General features: G+C 43.2%; 1 protein-coding gene across 1 annotated transcript in view; it reads right to left on the bottom strand.

Annotated features, from left to right (window-relative positions):
- grid2 (glutamate receptor, ionotropic, delta 2) overlaps window positions 1-19375 on the bottom strand; it is a gene marked incomplete at its 5' end in the record, with an annotated part of 464751 nt that overhangs the window by 196603 nt on the left and 248773 nt on the right. Inside the window, one exon of the mRNA XM_084550704.1 lies at window positions 4784-5071. Within this exon, the coding sequence (XP_084406830.1) occupies window positions 4784-5071 (288 nt within the window). The remainder of the gene's footprint in view (window positions 1-4783; window positions 5072-19375) is intronic.

Below are 19375 nucleotides of genomic sequence, written 5' to 3'. Positions count from 1 at the left end.
GGAGACGCAACATGTGAGAGTTGCGGGTCGCAAAGGAACGTTTGATTTCAAGTCTGCAGCAGAATGGCAAACGGAGAAAGTAAAATGTTAGGTGGTATCCTAAGAATCGAAGCCTTTGTTTTAAACAGGCTACATAACGAACAGGGCTTTGCTTAATTCCTACTGTTCAACTAATCTGAGTTCGTTGTCATTCCTTAATCATTCTAGCTGTGAATGTTATTGGTATGGATTTTTTTTTTTTGTACACCGACAGAAACCTTGTCATCTATCTGTCATCACTACTTATTCACTTGTCCCTGTCTCTACATGTATGTATCCCTGTGTATATATAGTCCTGCCTTTCCCTTTGTCAAGTCATCTGTTGAGTAATCCATTCGTTTCCTGGTGGTCCAGCCTGTTTTCCTTACTACCACAAGTGGTGGGCTGTCAGGGCTTCTCTGCTGGCCTTACATTTCAATATTTTCCCTTTAATCTTATTGAATATTTCCCAATAGCTTGTTCTTTTCATTTTATGGCTTGTCTGTCTCTCAGCTGCGATGATTCCTGCAGTTTAACTTCGCATTAGAGCTTTTATCCAGTCATATTACGGCCATCATGTGTTGCCGGAGTCAAAGAAATCTCCCTGGGTCTTTACAATATAAACTGCAGGCAGCTGAAGCTTGAAATACATTGTAATGACGATGTTCCTTTAACCAATCACATTTCATGTTCGTATTCTTGAGCTTTCTCTGTGGTCTACGGTAGTGTCAGCGTTTTCCCATCCTCTAACTGGAGGGTTAGAGAGCCGCTCCATTTGAGGAAAGCTAGCGGTTCATGTTCATCTGTTGCAAGCTTCACAAGCAAATCCTCCCTTGTTAACGCTTTGATATCTGTTTTTTGAACCCACGATAGCGGTAGGAGGAGAGGCTATCGATTTGGTCGCAGATCTTCTTAGAAAGAACATTTTCATTGCAGGCTTTCCAGGAAAAGCTGGATATCCTGGTTGATTTGGTGCCACCTGTAGTTACTGGTGGTAACATCAAATGTGGGTTAATACTACAGGTCACAGAATTCCAGGGCAGCAAAACCAACTAATGAAGACATCAGACTGTAATTGGCCATTTCCACGAGCAACCGTGATCTGATTTTATGCTGCACACGGCACAAGTCTGCGAACGACAGGGCAAAGTGAAACGAGTTGGTCATCTGACTGACAAGTTGGAGGTGTGCACGCTGTCGCCTGCAGCTCTTCATCCAACAGCTCACTGTGGCTTTGATCGTTTTTAAAACCTTTCAGCCACATGTCCACATTTTTTTTTTTATCTTCTGAGGACAACTTAGCATTCCCCATTCATATCCAGATGTCAGTTTACAGATGGACATATTACAGGCTCACTTACCAGTCTGTGTGTTACTTCATTTGCCAATAGTCAAATTGGCTACAGTCAGAACACTAACCCTCAGCACAGGGCACAGACCCAGGACACTGCAGTGTTTATGAACTGCATTATGACAAACAGGCCTAGTAAAAATGGTATCCTGAGGTGGGCACTGGTTTACTATATTGATTTCATATATAATTTATGAACCCTTGATAAAATATTTAGAACTACAGAGAATAAAAGAACGTCCACTACAGCGCATGGAGACATACAGGACTAAGATGACATTTTGGAGAGTTGCCATTGACCACTGCAACCAATATGTCGCACTTATGACCTTTATAATGTGAATGCATTGAGTTAGAAAAACACATGTCAACAGTTTATCCTTGGGCCAGTGCTCCTCAAATAATTGTTATATTGGATTAAATCTTTACTTCTGATCATATTTAAAACCTTTCAACATTTTCACACACTGTCACTTTTATCGGAGGATTTTTGTCCAAAATATCAGCGCTCTAGTTGATTTGTCCAGCATAGCAAGCTTCACACTTTCAAAACGTCTCTTACGTTCTGCTATAACCTTTAACTATTGTGCCTCGGGCCCCGCTTGTCATTGGCTAAAAGCAAAACAAAACAAATCATCTTAATGTCAACAGTGTCATTACCACTAAGAGGTGCTTTCCGCATGTGCTCAATGAGGCCAGCGTCGCTGTAGTTCAGACTGGATTATGGGCAAGGTCGCTCAGCAGGTAACGGCAATTGCCACGTTTTCAGTATCCCGTTTATCAGCCCTTTTGCAGTGAGAATGCAAGACACCTGACGAACGACTGGGGCTGAGAAGAAGTGGAAAAAATAGACTGAGAATAAGAAAAGAAAAGGAAAATGAAGGAAGGGAGATAAACTGCGAAGACGAGCAAGAGAGAGAGATGATAGAGAGAAAACATGTGTTCTCGGTGTCTGGAACGCACCAGTAGAGCTGAAAATAGGGATTGGGACAGTTGCACCGGCGCTTCATTTGAGAGGACACACTCGACTGTCTGTTCTCTAAAGAACTCTCCTTGTTCGGAGGCAAGGCCTTTTGGGAACATTGCTATCATCTTAAAAGGCCATCTCGTTCTCTCTCTCTCTCTCTCTCTCTCTCTCTCTCTCTCTCTCTCTTTTTCTCCTTTCGCTCTATCTCGGGTTTCTGATTTGCTCTCTTGCGAGCTCTTGCCTCTTCCTTCTCTCCTTGAACAGGGGGTGAGGCCATTAGGGAACAATGTGATATCTGTAAAGGGCCTTCTGTGGCTGAGAGAACAGCACTGCCAAAACCCAGAGGGTCCGTGTGATGAATCAGTGGTCACAGAGGGGATACAGGGCTATAAGTGGCTTTCAAGCATGTGAGTGCATGCATGTATATGTGTCGGCTGCAACCAACACCACATTAAGGGACAGATTTTGTGTTTGAACTTACACCCTTGATTTGTGTTGTGAAGGTTAAGGTTCAAATAAAAGCCTTTTCCCAGCAGGGTTGAATATATTTGTGGTCATTTGCATGCAGCGTCAAAGAAGTTGACCTCATGGTGTATAATAGAGGCTGTTACAATAGTGATGAACACTGGTGGAAAAGAATAGCCTGGAACCACATCAGCTGCTTAAGGTTTCAGTATATCGAGGCCTGCACCTGCTAAATCCTGCACGTAACCGTTGAATCCACCTTGGAATCAGTTACACGCAAGTTATGCTGTAATACCAAGCGAGCTAAAGCGAGCTAACGCGAGCAAGGGAAGGATGGCGTCAAATACATAAATGTTCCTCTGCGAACTTAAGCTCTTTTCACATTGTTCATGGTGAAGCTGAAATTAGTTGTTATTGCAAAGTATGCCTCATGGTAAAAGTTAGACATTCGGTGAAAAGTGCACAGAGACGCAGAGAAGGACTATATTTCTTCATCTGTAGCCAGCCAATTAATTTACAAACAGATATAAAATCTTCTTTCCAGGGTGGATTTAATCATGGTATTTAGTACACGCCTTCCGAGACGGGGGGCGAGCATTTCCAGGGAGCCACATTAGCCACTGCTCGATATTCATCCAATATAAACTGCTTAGTAAAGGTCCCTCGTTAGAACATACTTTCGTATGACATAGAGTATTCAATAAGCTGATAAAATACTTTAATGACTCAGAAGATTGAGGTCCAGCCTGGAAAAGGCATTGCAAAACAATCCCACTGCAGAGATCCCATTGGAGATCAATGCATACAACACATTAATTGTGTTAATTGACTGCAATGAGTGAGACGGAGCTCCATTACGGCTGTAGGGAGTAAATCAGCACTGAATCACCTGAGGCGGAAAACGTATGCGCCGCTTTCTACGGGCTGAAACCTTTAGGCGTGTTATGCCACCAAAGATTGATGTCAGGGATGGAGTTTTCCATTAGCAAAATACCAGTGCTGACAGCAGTCATTCGAGGCGGATCCAAAATGTTACATGCTTTTGAGTTTCAGACCATTAGCAACACTGACCCAGCATTTCAGCTTTACAATAAAAGTGGTAGAACAAAGAAACTTCAGCACGGCAATGGGACAGAAACTCTTCCAGTCATACAAGTGATGTCAAGTAAAGCCACACCGGACCAGAAAACCCTCTTGAAGCCACCACGGCATTATGCAGACAGGGTATGTACTTTGCATGAGTTTGATCAAGTTTGTGATCCTGCTTCAAAAAACAAAAAAAGTGACGGTTGTATAAAAAGTTATGATGTAATCCACTTGCTCGTAGCCAGGCAATCGAAAAGTGTGGGGTCAGAAAAGACACAGCATGCGCCACACTATGTACGCGCACACACTGCTGCGACAGCAACATATTTCTGTAGATGGAAGCTAAGAGACTGACGAAGCAGGCTGGCACTAGTGGCACTTTATAAAAGGGACAGAGGATGTTTCTAGTCTAATGTTAGAGTTAATGGACCGGAAAGAGAGGGCGATAGAGAAAGAGGAGGGCGAAAAAAACGAGACACGCGAACAGGCAAACGAATGTATCAGCGGCATTAAAATGCACAGAGATACGTAAGTGTGTGTTTGCGTGGGTCCTTATGTCCGGGCGATATGCACGCACACGCCCACGTAAGCCTGCATGAGTGTTTGCTTGACAGAAAGAAGGAGAGATCAAGAGGCCCCTGGCTTAACCATAGAGCCATTAGGTCCCTAATGGTCTCTCGTGCTGAGAAACCATTGCTACCATTACATTAGATAAATGTAAAATTCACACAACACCAGTTTTGTAGAGTGGACCTATTACAGATGTCAGTTAAAGTGAATCATATTTCTTGGCTACTGCAGTGTTTCATTTTAGTCTGTGATGGAAAGTGAGGCCTATGTAATTTCTTGGAACAGACAGACAGAAAAACAGATACAGACAGACGTTATTTCCTTACCGAAATCCGAATCATAGAAGAGGATGAACTTCTGCCAGCTATACTCAGACACCACTTGCATGATGACATCATTGAGATAGACCGGTGGGCGGACCATTAGGGTGTAGTCATCTGTCCCGGGCACGCGACCGGTGGGCGGGCAGGCGGACCGGGGTGTTCCCGCTGGGGAGCGCTGGATAAAGAGGTGGGGGATGTGCATGGCATCGGCCAGGGTCTGAAGGCTGCCTGCCGACATGCAGCCAATTGAACTGACCAGCGCCAGGATGCCGCGGTTCATCAGCTCGCATGCTAGAAGCGAACAGACAGAGAGGGAGAAGGGAGGTGGGAAACAGGCGGAGAATACGTTATTTTTCAAAGTGCATTTGAAATAGTCCTCAGCAGCCAGTTGCGAAAATTTGTTTCAACCGTGTGCGATACCGAGTCATATTTTTGATCCTGGTAATTATTTGCGGCGAAGGGTTCGCCAAGGCAAATGATTCTTATTCTACAGGTCAACACACTGCAGCACCTGCAGCACTGACTGAGAGAGGCAATCTTAAGTGGCCTTTTTCTACGAGTTTCCACATGCACTGCATAGTTATTTTGAGGACCACAGCAGCAGTGAGATAAAACCTGCTCTTAGTTAACTAGAAAAAGAGAGAGGAGAGTGTAGGGTATACATAAACAGAAATATGACTGCTGAGCAGGAACATGTTGCCTGTTATATGTAAAATCCTATACTGCTGTAACACACAACAATGCTTGCGCTATTCCTTCGTCAATAAAAACACGCAAACCCCTCAGAGCTCCAAGACACGATCGATGGATGGACACGCGAGCGGGAATAAAAACACACGTAGAGAAGGATTGATGTGTCACTTTCCTATAAAATTCCAGCGTAAATAACATGATATGATGAGTGCAACGCCAAAACGCTTGGTGCAGAACATCACCGTCGCCAATCTGCTGACAGCAAGATATGTTTAACAGCTTAAATGAAAGTCCAGTCAAGCCTTGAGCCTGGAATGTGACACAGCCATGTAACTGTCCACATTATTGATTGACCTCCAGGCAAGGTCACCAGCAATAATGCAGCTAATTTATATGAAGGCCCACAGTATATAATAACACAACTTCAAGCCCAGAACAGTCACAGCAGCCCGGTCCACTGTGTTCGAATGTTCCCCCTGTGCTGGCCTGGGTTTTCTCAGGTGCTCTCGCTTCCCCTCACAGTGACAGATAATGCACGTTGGGCTAACTGGTGATTCTGAATTAGCCGTAGGTGTGAGCGTGGATGGCCGCCTGTCTCCCTGTGTTAGCGTCGTGATGGACTGCCGACCTGTGTCTGACCTGCCTCTCGTCCCATCCTGGAGTACAGTAGGTTCCAACTCCCGTGTGGACCGCTACAGAATGAAGCGGCGTAGCAAATGGTTGGATGGATGGATGAATACATTAGGCTGCATATATTCGGTTGTATTACACGCATTTAATTGTGAAATATGCCCTTCTTGTCGGAGATTACCGGCAACCCCCTCCTTGCTTGTCCTCTGCCGCCTAAACGCTCCTCAGCGCCGAGACGTTATGTGTGCTTATTTCACTTCCTTTTCCTCCCTTCTAGGCCTCTGGTGCAATCAGAAACACCTCTACCTCCTACCCTCTCACTCCCCTGTTATCTCCCTTCTTTTCCAAAACAGCCCCCCTGAGTGCTTACCTTTCAGCCCCAATCATTTCAGAGCCAACTTCTGCAGTGATTTTTATTTCAGTTGCCTTGCAGCACCACAGAATACGTTTCACTGTCCTCAGTTTGGAGTCGTGCATCCTCCTCTTCCAACTCCTTTCTGAGAGCCCTCCATCAGAATATTTCCCATTCCGCCATTTTTACTTATCAACCATTTTCTCCCCCGTCTCTTGTTTACCCTCGTGGCAACACCAACATCCACCTCTCCCCTTTCCTTCCTTCGCTCCCGCTCGCTTTTGATTCACCACCTCTTTATTGCTTTTTTCTTTGCCTCCCACAGTTTCGCGAGCTCCTTACCCACATGACCGCCCACATTTTGCCCTTTTGTCCTTGCCCCCTTTCCGTCCCTCATCCGTCTTGATCCTCATTTCATCCCTCACTTCTGCTCCTGCACTGCTCCTCTCTGCGTCCCTCGCATACAGCTGACTAACAACCTGTCACAGTCGTGGGTAAAATGAAAAGAGGTTGAAAGAATTTTCTAAGACAGTATACAAACAGAAACACACACACACACACACACACACACACACACACAAACTGTGCAATGGCAACGGATGATGGCAAGAAAGCACAATCAAAAACACACACACAGTCAGCCCGTATAATGCCACGGGGACTAATCTGTTGACACTGCAGAAATAAAGCCAAAGAGAGAAGACAAAAAAAAAAAAGTTTCCAAGAAAGAAAAGCTCGAGGAGACAGTGGTGCTGAGAGAAGCAGAATAAAACGTTGCATGTGTGCACGCGTGTATGAAGGAGAGAGAGGACATGAAAGATTCACAGCAAGACAGCGAGTTTTTATTCATCTGGTTTGCACCACATCTTAATGAGTTGGATATTCGGGGTGCTTTTGACAATGAAACCTCAAATCAGAACCAGTCTGCGTGTGGATGTGTGTGTGTTTATCTGTGTGTTAATGATGCACAACGTGGTGTCTGTCTAATTTCTTTGGTAGTTTAATTCAATTTGTTTAATTAACTTAAGTTAGTTCAAGCCTCGCTGGTTTAATTTGGGCACATTATTTTTGAGATGCACAAGAAACCCTAAAATTTAATTCATGCGACATTTTGTTTGTCTTGAACAGTCTGCCTTTTTTTTTTTTTTAAATTAAGAAACTTAATGCACATTATTAAAAACATACTGGAGATGGTCCACTCAGAAACTCAGTTTATAGTGTAAATTTATTATTGCTGTCACTCAAACACTTCAGCCACACTGATTTAATTGTGAAGCAATAGTTTTAAACATACGAACACAAACCCAATTCTGTAATTAATTGGCAAAACATTGTTAGGGTTGACAGGTTACGTCAAACTTATTTCTTTACGCACACGATGTAGATGATTAATTAGTGTCTAAAGCCGTTTAGATCTCACGGCCCAATGTACGAGTCCACATTCTGAGGAATTAATTAAAGTGCAACAATATATGATTAAACTTCACAAAGTCTCAGCATAATACTTAGTCACAGTCATTATTCTTAAAATCAATGAGCCAAGAATTCATCTTCTATCTAGTGGGAACTTAACGTTGGGACATAGAGGAAGGTACACCTGTGGATTTATGCATACATTACATGCAAATGCACCTCACGCTGGGGCATGTGACTCTGCACTGCTTTGAATATTTTGGTGAAATAATCCAGGCTCCACATCTGTATTATAGCGGTCATGCTAACGCCTTAGCCGCATCTAGTCTAGCTACAGCGCATTAGCTTAGCATCATCAAGGCTTTGGCTAATGGAAGGCTTTGCTAATCCGCTACTTATTAGGGCACTTTGGAGAATTAGTGCCCTCATCCCCTCTACATCACACACTCTTAAGTCTGTGGGGGGCTTCTAAGCTCTAGGCTCATTAATACTCTTTGTTAATGACTTAAAGGGCCCGTTGCGTTAACCCAGCCCAACTTTACATCACTCTGATGTGGGCAACAGTTTAATGAGAGTGAAAATGAGGAGTCAGAGCTGCTGGTGCAGCAAAATATGAGTGTAATGACTTTGAAGAGTTCGACAGCATGTAGCAAAAATCCAGGATGGAAAGTTGAAAAGTGTATGAATAATTGTTCGGAGCTTCTTGTTCATTCAGGTCATGGTATATCTAAAACAAAGCCAAAAAAACATAAAAAAAAATAAAAAAAAAGCCAACAGCATCAAAGTGTCTCCTTCAGCTCTGTATGTAAAATTCTACAAAGTCCTGCCTCGGAACGAAGTTAACTAAAAAGATGGACATTGTATAAAGAATAATTGCTTTGTACAATGACTGCACTTTGAGCACAAAAACCGGTTTGGATTTCAGACACACAGAGAGAGAGAGAGACGTGTGTAGGAGTGCAAACAAATACAAGTGTAGCCATTTGGAATCTTTCACCTATCATCACGAACCATAACCACCCACTAAACAACACTCACACACCACCAATAACATCATCGCCAACCTACTCACAAGCACACACACCTTCCCCTACGTGGGCAGCATGATAAATCACTCTGGAATCAATCTCGCTAAAGCAGCGAAGACCTGACAAGCAGTCATGCAGAGGTGTTTATTTGAGGGATGTAAATGTCAGTCATTCAAACAGACACGTACGCATCCAGGAGTTCAGACTTACGGCCGCAGGCTTTACTGTAGGACTCATCTACTTTGTTAAATTATCTTGGTATATATTTATTTATTTATTTAGCTGAGACTGATCTTAGAAGACCCGAAACATCCGCTGAGGACTCAACCAGGAGGGAAGTAAGATAAATTGTGTCTCATGGCTTTTTCCTACGTTCTAAGCATACCAAATATACTCACAGATTTTTTGATGCATGTTATACGTCAGTGTGCATTGTACATGTGTTGCGCACAACATGGCATGTTATTGAGCTCTCTCTCCAGCCTGTCGGCCTGTCAGACTAAATGGACTGCAAGCACTTCACCTGCTACCAGGTGTGACCGATTCTATTCTCTGTCTACGTCTCTAGCAGCTCTCCTCCCACCACACACTGATGCGCACCGCGCGCACTTTATCACACCGAGACAGTCCTCCACTTTCTGTGGCCCAGTGACCGAGGAGGGGAACACGAGAGAGGGATAAGAAGCGAGGAAATCAATACCTGAGGAAAACCAATAAATACAGCTCTAGAACATTTGTTGTGTCAGGCAAACATCATAAGCAGACCCGAAACAACCCACCGTCTGTTTTGGCTTATCACACGTTTGGAACTAATAGGACGCATTGCATGCAATCATCTTCGTAATCCGATACTGCCACAAAGCAGCCTGGCTTGGTGATTTCTAACATTAATAACAAGGGTCTGTCATCCAATAGCAGGGGAACGTCTACCAAATGGCAATTCTTCATCATATCTGCTGCATGTCATTTATTAAGGTTATGACTTTGGTGACAGACAACTCAATTTGTTTTCAACATACGCGTATCCCCTTACAACAATAAGCTGAATGAAAAGGCAAAGAGTGTCTGCTGGCAGTAAAATGAGTGTGTAATTATAATCAAGTGTTTGGTTTCAGCGGAAGCTCACTGAGAGCGAGCGAGGGAGAGGAAGTCCTGCTAGCTCCCGCAGCACTGTAAAAGCCAGGAGTGTATCTCCATGTCTAGCACTGGGTTGTGAGTGTGTGTGTGTGTGTGTGTGTGTGGATGACCTACTTGTGTCTGTGTATTGTTTCATGTATTGTTCCAGATCCGTGGCTCCAAACCGCTGCCATGCATTGTGCCATGCACGCTTTAGCGCGGAGTGGCAGAGAGCGATGCTTACTCACAGAGCTCGCAGGCTAGAAATATGCTAAGCTCTATAAATTCCTGCGTGCGTGTGTGTATCTGTGTGAGTGTGTGGACCGTTGGTTTGCCGATATACACTTCTTGAGGGAATTAGCACTTGAATTAATGTGGTCAGGGAGGTAGAATGAGCAAAAGATAACATGCCCTTTTTAACGCTGTTTCTCTAGAAACTCATCACTGTAGGTTCTCTTGGCACTTCCTGTTGCTGACAATACCACACCGATGATTTTTTTTTTTTGCAACTCAATCTGTTTTTATTCCTGCCCCAAGTATGCCTCCCCAGCCCCCTACCCTGTTCCTATTAACATTTAATGGACCCCCTTTGGTCTCTTCATCTTGCCACGTTTAACATCATCTTTTCAGCTCTAGTCCATGTGCCCTGCAGATGTACGCATCCATCCTCTTTTTGTCTTGTCTGTAACTTTATCTTTGCACTTCTCCCCATTCCTTCCAAAGGCCCCTCAATTCAGTAAGCTTTGCCACACATTTATCTAGTTACTGCACTGCAACAGTTATCACACTCACCAGACTACCACCCCCCACTCCCCCTTTTTACCCCCCAATTCCCATTTCTCACTTTCTCTGTTTTTCTCTATGTCATTTAAACATTCATTTTGCCACTATTCCTACTTCTTTTTTTAAATAACCCTTACTCCACAACTGCCTCTCTCAATTAAACATGAGTCAAGACCTTGGACTGTAATGTAGTGAAGCCAAAGCAAGTAGAGCTCCCCCTGGTGGCTGGCTGCAGTATAGGACATAAGCTCCACCCCCTCCATGTTAGTGGATGGGACTTGGGCCAAATTAAAACACTAAAATACACATCAAATTTTTTATTTTTATTTTTTTTGGGAAAAAATTGATAAATAAATAAGTACAGTATATAATCCAACATTTCCTCGTAACTTGTGGAGGTAGAGCAGAGCGCTGTATAATAGTGTCAGTTTTGCCAATGCAAGGAAGTGGGGCTGCATCGTCCATATTTATATACAGTCTATGGTGAAGACAGATAATTGACCTAGTTTTTAGCTCCCGGTGTTGTTGAGGGTTGAGCAGTTTCTTTACCCACATCCCGCTCTCTTGCCTGCTGCCCCCTCCCAACACCTCACCAATCTCTCATCCCTTCACCTTTTGCCACCCATCCAGTCTCAACTAATTCATTTACTCCATTATCTGAGATTGGACCATGTACAGTGGATCATTGAGGGCTAGTTCATTTTTCTCCTTTCCTCCAGCCGCCTATTCATCCATCCATCAACTCAACAGTTTGTTAGATTAAATTATAATGTTCCCACGTGCACCTTTTCTTCTCGGGCCAACCTCACTCCTTGTGAAAAAAAAATATATATATTCTCTCTGTCTTACTTAACCTTTAATTCAACATCACTGCAATCTTCTATAATTAGTGAACCTAGTATAAATATTATGAATATTGTATTCTGCAGCTTTATGCAGATTTCTCTTGATGTGTATGTTTTAAGCTCTGTGGTGATTTGGCATTGAAACTCTGTGACCTTCATGTCGTTGCATTAATTTATTCTCTCCCGCTGCCTGCCTGCTTTCAGCGTCATATACCTGTCTTTCTATTTTGATACAGACAGCTTACACACCAACTGCAATTGTTCTCTACATTGTCACTGAATTATTATATATATATATATTTATAGGAATATCATTCAATGCAAAAAAACAAAGGTAAGTGAATGCTCAGATTATGCGTGAAAGGCCCTGCATCCCTCACCGTAATTCACAGTTCAACAGTTAATCCTTTCTCTCATTTCTTGTTTCCTTGGGCCACCCCTTCATCCACCCTCAACCCATTCATACATATATATAAATATATATATATATATCTTTGTGTCCCAGCACTATCCATTGTAAAGTCAAGGAGATGTAAGTGTCCCCTGGGAAAAGCCGCTGCTCCTCCATTTACAGCCCTGGGGCTTTTACCGCTATTACTTCACCAGGGCAGATCTACGTCCTCTTCTCTTTCTGTCCTCTCTCAATTCTTTACACTACGGTTGTATTTTTGGTTGATTTTTTCCGGCTTTAGTGATTTTTCTGGTATTGTATCAGCTCAGAACACGAATAACTGGGAGCCATTTTTCCCAAACGGAGACAAAAACACCCTCACAGAACGCGTTATCCTGCAGCGTGTAGAGAACATACCAAATTTCCGTTGCCTACCTCTCTCCCTATCCACTTCATATTCTCTTTGTCAGCCAAGGTAATGACCCATTTGTCAATGCTTTAATCGTATTTAGAAAATGGATTGGTTGTTGTTCACTGCTAATGGCTCTGTGTGTCTCTGTTTTCGTTGCCTGTGTACACGGCAGATGTCATATTTTCCCACTTGGACAATTGCACACAGGTGTGTGAGCATGCGGGGATGTGTGCAAATCTTCAATTAAAACATGCCTCTTTGACTTTGGGTTGACTGGGTCGTTGCCAGAAAGTGAGTTATTGAAAGAGATGATAGTGCTTTTAGCATTATGGTGTTGTTTCTTTTCATAAATGAACATGACGAGCAACTTTTTTTTTTTTTTTTTTTCTCCTGGCTCTGAGCTGAGTTGACACTGTCCAAAAAGACAGCTTGGCGGATGGCTCTGTCTAATGGCATGGAGAAAGTGACTCCAAATAATCATTGCATTATTCATCTCTCAATCACACATGCTGTCTGATCAGATCTTGACAAAATGGCTGGGGGTGTTGTAACTCAATCACTTCAATTTGTCATTATGTTGTCGTGATTGGCCTGAGGTGGTGAGCAGGAGCATGCTCATTTGCTTGTAACAGACTGACCCAGTGAAGGGCTGTATTATTCATGCGAGGCAACAGTTCCTAATTTCTGAGAGAGGTGGATGTGTTTCGCACACGATTTTAACAAACAGACGGCTCTGGTGGGCCCGATGTAACACATTAGTGTCATATATTAAACATATTGTTTAGAAGCCGGTTAAGGATATCTTGCACTGCTATGGAATGAATGATTAAACAACTTAATTAGCTGCAGCTGTATGCGGAGATTCGGAAGAGAGGAAAGAAAGAGATACATTCAGTGAGAAAAAGAGAGGAATCAGAGGAGGAAAGAAAGAAGAGGGACTTAAGGATGTGCATTTCAGAACAAAAGTGCAAATGACGACTGAAAAAAAAAAAGGACGGAGAGATTTTTCAATCAATGTCTTGCAGCAAAGAGCTCTAGAAAATGAAGAACGGATCAAGGCTTGTGGGCGAAGATGGAGACAAATGCAAATCAGCGGGCAGGAGCGGGAGAGGTTGAAGGCAATGAAAGGGGGCTGGGAACAAGAGATGGATGAATTATGGAGAGACGGTGGGGAACTCCGTAATGATACATGACTCTATCAGAGTTACTTCAGTGAGAAATAAAGTGTCTGCTCCCTCGTTGACAGAGGTGGGAATTCAGAGCGTGAAACAACAGAGAGCAGCTCACTTGCATGTAAAGGGAAGGTTAGAGCAATTAAACAGAACTGATTCATTAAATAATTCACGCCAAAAAAAAAATAAAAAAAAAAGCATTTCATTGACAGGGAACAGATTGAAGGGTGTGGGCCGCCGGATGGTAAGAAAACCCCGTCAAACGGTGAAGCTGGCAGCTTGGTGCATCAGTGTCCTGTTTTCTATTTCCACGTGCGTTAAATATTAAAGATGCAAGACGCGGACGTCCTGGCGGTGGTGAATGACAGAGTAGTATGAAATTAAACAAGTGTTTTCATTGTTTGGAAGTGAGTCATGTGTATTCAGTGAGTATTTAGACTTTCAAATATTTGCCTTAAATCGCTTCCAACGCATGATGGACAAATGATTTTGTTCTGGGCTCATTTTAGAAAAATTTAATTAAATTAACTGAACTAATTCTTTGGTTTTCCCTGAATGTTCAAAGTCTCATACTTACACCGATCAAGCATAACATTATGACCACATTCCTAATATTATGTTCCCTAATATTAGGCTCCCTTGAGCCTTGGGTCCACAGGACTGAGGGTGTCCTGTGGTGTCTGGCACCAGAACATTGGGTTCTCTGGGTTGAGGGGAGGGGCCTCTGTGGATCAGGCTTGTTCGAGTGCCTCCCACAGATACTTGATCAGTTTGGGATCTAGTGAATTTGGAGGCCAGGTCAACGCCTTGTGCTGTCTTTCATATCTTTTGAGTTGTTCCTAAACCGGTTTTGTGTGTGTGCCTGTGTCAGGCTGCATCCTGCTGGTGATGGCTGATGCCAACAAGGAGTATCATTGCTATGGGGTGGGGGTGCCTGGTCTGGTCTAGGTGAGTGGTATATATTTAAGTACATCCACACGAATGCCAGGTCCAAAAGTTTCCCAGTAGAACACTGCACTGTCGCAAGGAGCACAATGTTATTAACTTCGCCTGTCGGTGGTCATAATGTTACACCTGAGCGGTGTATACTGGCACGCAACATAATCTGCTACATAATCCAAATCCCCAATGTGGATAGACGAACTCATATGCACAGACGAGAGCAAACACACAGTGACTATAAACTCATTAGGTATTCTACGTTTGGCCCAGGTCGCCACAGCGGGTCCGTGGATATGGAGGTTTTTAATTGAAAAAGAAAGACTAGAGACGTGCAGCATTCATAATCAATGCAAGATGTCGGGATATGAAACACACACACACGATCACACATAAATGAATTACTGTATACATCCAGCTGCCCATGGCTGCTCGTATCATATTCCAAATCCTGGTACTGGCACACCAGCCTGTGAAGGGATCGCTAGTCCCTCTCCTCCAGGCACCTATCCAAGCACAACATGCCAGCGAGTGTCTTGTGTTCTGCACTACAGACCTCTTTGCTCTCTTTTCCGTGCCGGAGTAGTCAGAGCTGCACACAACATATCAAACATTCTCTCTCCTCGCTCTCTAACAGTTCAATGACCTTTCAAACCTATTCAAAATAGCAGTCAGTCGCCAGCATCCCAAACGAGGCGGAAACTGTTTCTGGGAGTGTCTTGCATCACCCCCGTTCTTTCGATTGATTTGTTTATCCGAGTGCTTTGCACCATGTGGTGCCGGGAAACAAATAGGCTTATGAGAAACTAGTCACTAAGATAGCCGCACAAAAACCACAATACACAGTTTCACAAATAAACTCATTCATTGTCTGTTGTCATTCATCGTACAAAAAATGTCATATCCATATAGAAAGCACAAAATACGGTTCCACACATAAAATCCTTCGGTTTTCATTACAGCAATGTCATATTGTGATGGGCACAGTTCTGTCTTCAATAGTTGCCATGCATTTTTCTATACATTTTGATAGACATTTCTTTATTACAGAGCCAACACATAACCTTCAGACAGCCGAGACAAACTAGGGCTATTCAACAGTCGATTGTTTCCGAGCCATGACTTCTCATGTCACTGCAAAACACAGAGGATGATCCTCTTCAGGGTTTTCTATATGTGTCTGGCTCCGTTGCCAAGAGGACGATTCTAACTGCCTTCTCAATAAAAGTACAATTTCTGTACTACACTGTATATGAGAGTACTGTACCAAACATTTCTGTACAAATTTCACTTTTAACCAAGAACTACTGGTGCATGTCCTGAAGGACTGTAAGACTGCAGCAATGAAATGCATAAAATCCTAATCAAAATGTATGCACAAAGGCTTTCCCGCATAAAGCAGGTGTATTAACCTCCAAACAGCCTTAATCCCGGTCATAAAATACACCTGGTAATACGTCTTAGCTCTGTGCTTTGTCTTTAATGAGATGAAAGGAAATTACACATAATTAAACGAGTATAGATGTTTCATGAGATTTATTTTACAGATATAGTGTAATACCAAGAGGCAGGTCTGTTATCTACACTTCCAGCAACGCAGCAGTTTTTCTCTTCATAGTGCACATTTGGCATTGGTTTTCTTTTTCAGTCAGTGCTTTGGAAAAGACTATTATATGCTAATGTATCAAAATGAAAAGTTGACCGAGGCTTTTTCAGTGAACAATGGGAAAATTTAAGTTTCTGTATGCAAGTGCGGATGTGAAGTAACTGCCTAGACAGACACACAAATTGAAATACAAATAGTGTTACCTACACTATTCACATTTCATACATTAATTGAATCTGCAGTGAAATGATGTCAATTTACATTTTCCGCTGTGACAAGCATTTGTAAAGTAAAAATATGCAGTCTTGGGTTAAAGGCAAAGCACGGTAATGAAATGTGAAAGTGTATCTAGAGATTATTAATCGTGCTAATTGTGGTCCAAAGAAAAGAACTACATGAAATAAATGCAAATATTCTACAACTCATTCGCAGGTAGGGTGACAAATTATCTCATTAGCAATAAGTGCAGCAGCGGTATGCTGTTTCTTTGGTTTGAGTCAGTATTGTGATGTGGGTGGGTGATGACAAAACTCGGCCATCAAAACCTGTGAAGCTGTGAAGTGGTCTGTTTTTCCAAGTTGGATCCAAGTGTTCCTAGCACTGCTGTTGCAACTAATGACTTAACAGGGAGATGAAAAAGTTACACAAATCAATGCTTCCACTGGAAAGTGCGGTAGCTTCCAACCTGGCGACATGACAGTTTCAAAACTCAAATACAAAATGCTGAGCAGCAATCCGCAAAGTTGTGCAAATGTATGTGCGCAAATGTGCATGTGTGTGGGAGAGCAAATAGATTATGCATAGTAATGCATAATAATGCAAAATTAGTCACATTACAGAAACTAGATGTGACGATATATCATTTGCTAATTGACAGTTCATTCATTCATTCATCTTCTGTAACTGCTTGTCCTGTGACGGGTCACGGGAGGGCTGGAGCCTATCCCAGCTGCTAATTGATGGGTGTACATCTAAACTCTTCAGCAACACAGTTAAGTATTTAGTTCCAGCATGAGAAACAAGCATTACACAAGTCCTAAAAGACATCTCATATTTATTCCTGTTTACACAGATCAGGCATAACATTATGACCACCTTCCTAATATTGTGTAAGTCTCCCTTGTGCCTCAGAAACAGTTGTGACTCATCAGAGAACGGACATGGGCCTTCTGATGGTGTCCTGTGGTGTCTGGCAACAGGATGCTGTTAGTGGGGGGCCTTTGGGTCCTATGGGATGAGGGGAGGGGCCTCTGTGGATCAGGCTTGTTCCAGTGCATCCCACAGATACTTGATCGAGTGAATTTGGAGGCCAGGTCAACACTTTGTCCTGTTTTTCATGTTTTTTGTGTTGTTCTTAAACCGTTTTTGTTTGTGTGACGGTGTCAGGCTGCATCCTACTGGGGATGGCTGTTGCCATCAAAGAGTGTCATTGCTATGGGGTGGGGTTGCCTGATCTGGTTTAGGAGGCTGGTACTTGTCTCAGTAACATCCACACAAATGCCAGGTCCAAAAGTTTCCCAGCAGAACACTGTATTGTCACAAGATGGTCCATGGTGATGATTATTTACTTCTCCTGTCAGTGGGTTTAAGTGGCTGATCGGTGTACGTGTACTGTGTATTTGACCTGGGTGAGGTGGTGACAATACACACCGGTGTATACGAGCGTACAGTAATCTTTGAATCTGTAGGATTATATTTGTGTTTATGGAGCCGAGTCAAACCTCCTTGGCTCAAAACTGCTCTATGCTGTGTACTCAAGCTGTATGTACAATGTTTCCATGGCACTCGACATGAAAGTCTACGCAATTGGCATCTTCGAGAGATCAGACAGAGACAAGAGCCATGCGGTGAAAAAGGTTAGTTGGGTTATAACAGTACTCAACCTGCCCATGATGAAAAGAGAGAGGGAAAATGAGAGGGCTTTGAAGTGCTAGTTCCTAGCTAAAGGCTACATTCACCTTTTATTTTATAGAAAAGACAGATATACGGAGAGAAGGGTGGGAAAGGGAAAAAAAACTGACAAGGAAGTGCATGGGTGAGAGAAAGAGGGGGAAAAAAGGAGAAGTTATTACCGCCTAGCACACATAAGGTTATGACAGAAAGGGGCATGCACACAAATTGAGATGCAAAGAGGAAGAGGGAGAGGGGAACGAAAATAGTAAAAGAGACAGCTTGGAGAAAATAGGGACTTAAGTACAACAGCAGTGGGGTAACGACACATTCAGGGGAGCAAGAGAAAGAGATATTCATGTTTCCTCTGATGCATTCCCATTGTATTTGGATACTGTTGCAAGGCTGTCGATATGACTCATGTGAAAAGGGAGGGGAAAAAAAAGGGAAAGGAATTGAAGTGAATTGAAGTGAATTGACTCCACTCTGGCAGTCAGGCAGGCAGCACTGCAATTCTCCAGACCTCTGCATGCAAATCACTTGCAGAAATAGACCAGTGGATGTGCCGTTAAAGAGGAAGAGGGCGAATATTCATACGCGTAAATGTCCATATGATTGCATGCATATATTCATCTTTCGGCCAAACAGCAGCCCAGACCAAAGGGACACCAGCCGTTCCCAAGTCTTCTTCAGTGCACCACAATGCTTGCTTTTCTAAACTGCAGTTGAACTAAATATACACTGTAACGCACAGTAGAACCCAGAAACCGGTGGATAGAATACACCCACCGTGCACAAACACGCCACAGTGTCCCAGAAAACTTAATTGAGAAAAACATACAAGAGTTGCACTGCAGCCAAGCCCATGCCATCATTCCTCTGTCCCCACCCCCCCTCCCTCTGTATTTGTCTCTCTCCCTCTCTTTCCCCTGACAGCATGCTTGATAACTTTTATGTTGCTATAACAAGAATGAATGAGTTCAGAGGGAGGAAACCGTGCGTGCATGTGGGCGCGTGTTGTGCACATTTCTGTCGTGTGGATGCTCGTGCGGCTGCACGCTTGTTCGCGGATATTTCTTTTCTCTCTCTCTTTTTTTTTTGTTGTGGGTGTGTTTGCGTGTTTCTTCTGTTCGTATACTGTAGACACCGTGCGCACGGTGAGCGGCTCCGCATGCGTGCGAAATATGACAGATGGCAGGCCCCCTGTGAAGACCTAGAGAGAAGAGAGGAGCAAGGGACTGATGTGTTTCAAGTTGAAAAGCGACAGCAGAATCTGTTCAAAGTACTCAGTGGAGCCCCTTCTGCTGTCACTCTGTTGATCCATA

The sequence above is a fragment of the Chelon labrosus genome (assembly GCF_963514085.1).
Source record: "Chelon labrosus genome assembly, chromosome: 9".
Lineage (NCBI taxonomy): Eukaryota > Metazoa > Chordata > Actinopteri > Mugiliformes > Mugilidae > Chelon > Chelon labrosus.
The sequence above is the reverse complement of the archived record's forward strand: the minus strand, read 5'-3'. Positions and strand labels throughout refer to the sequence as shown.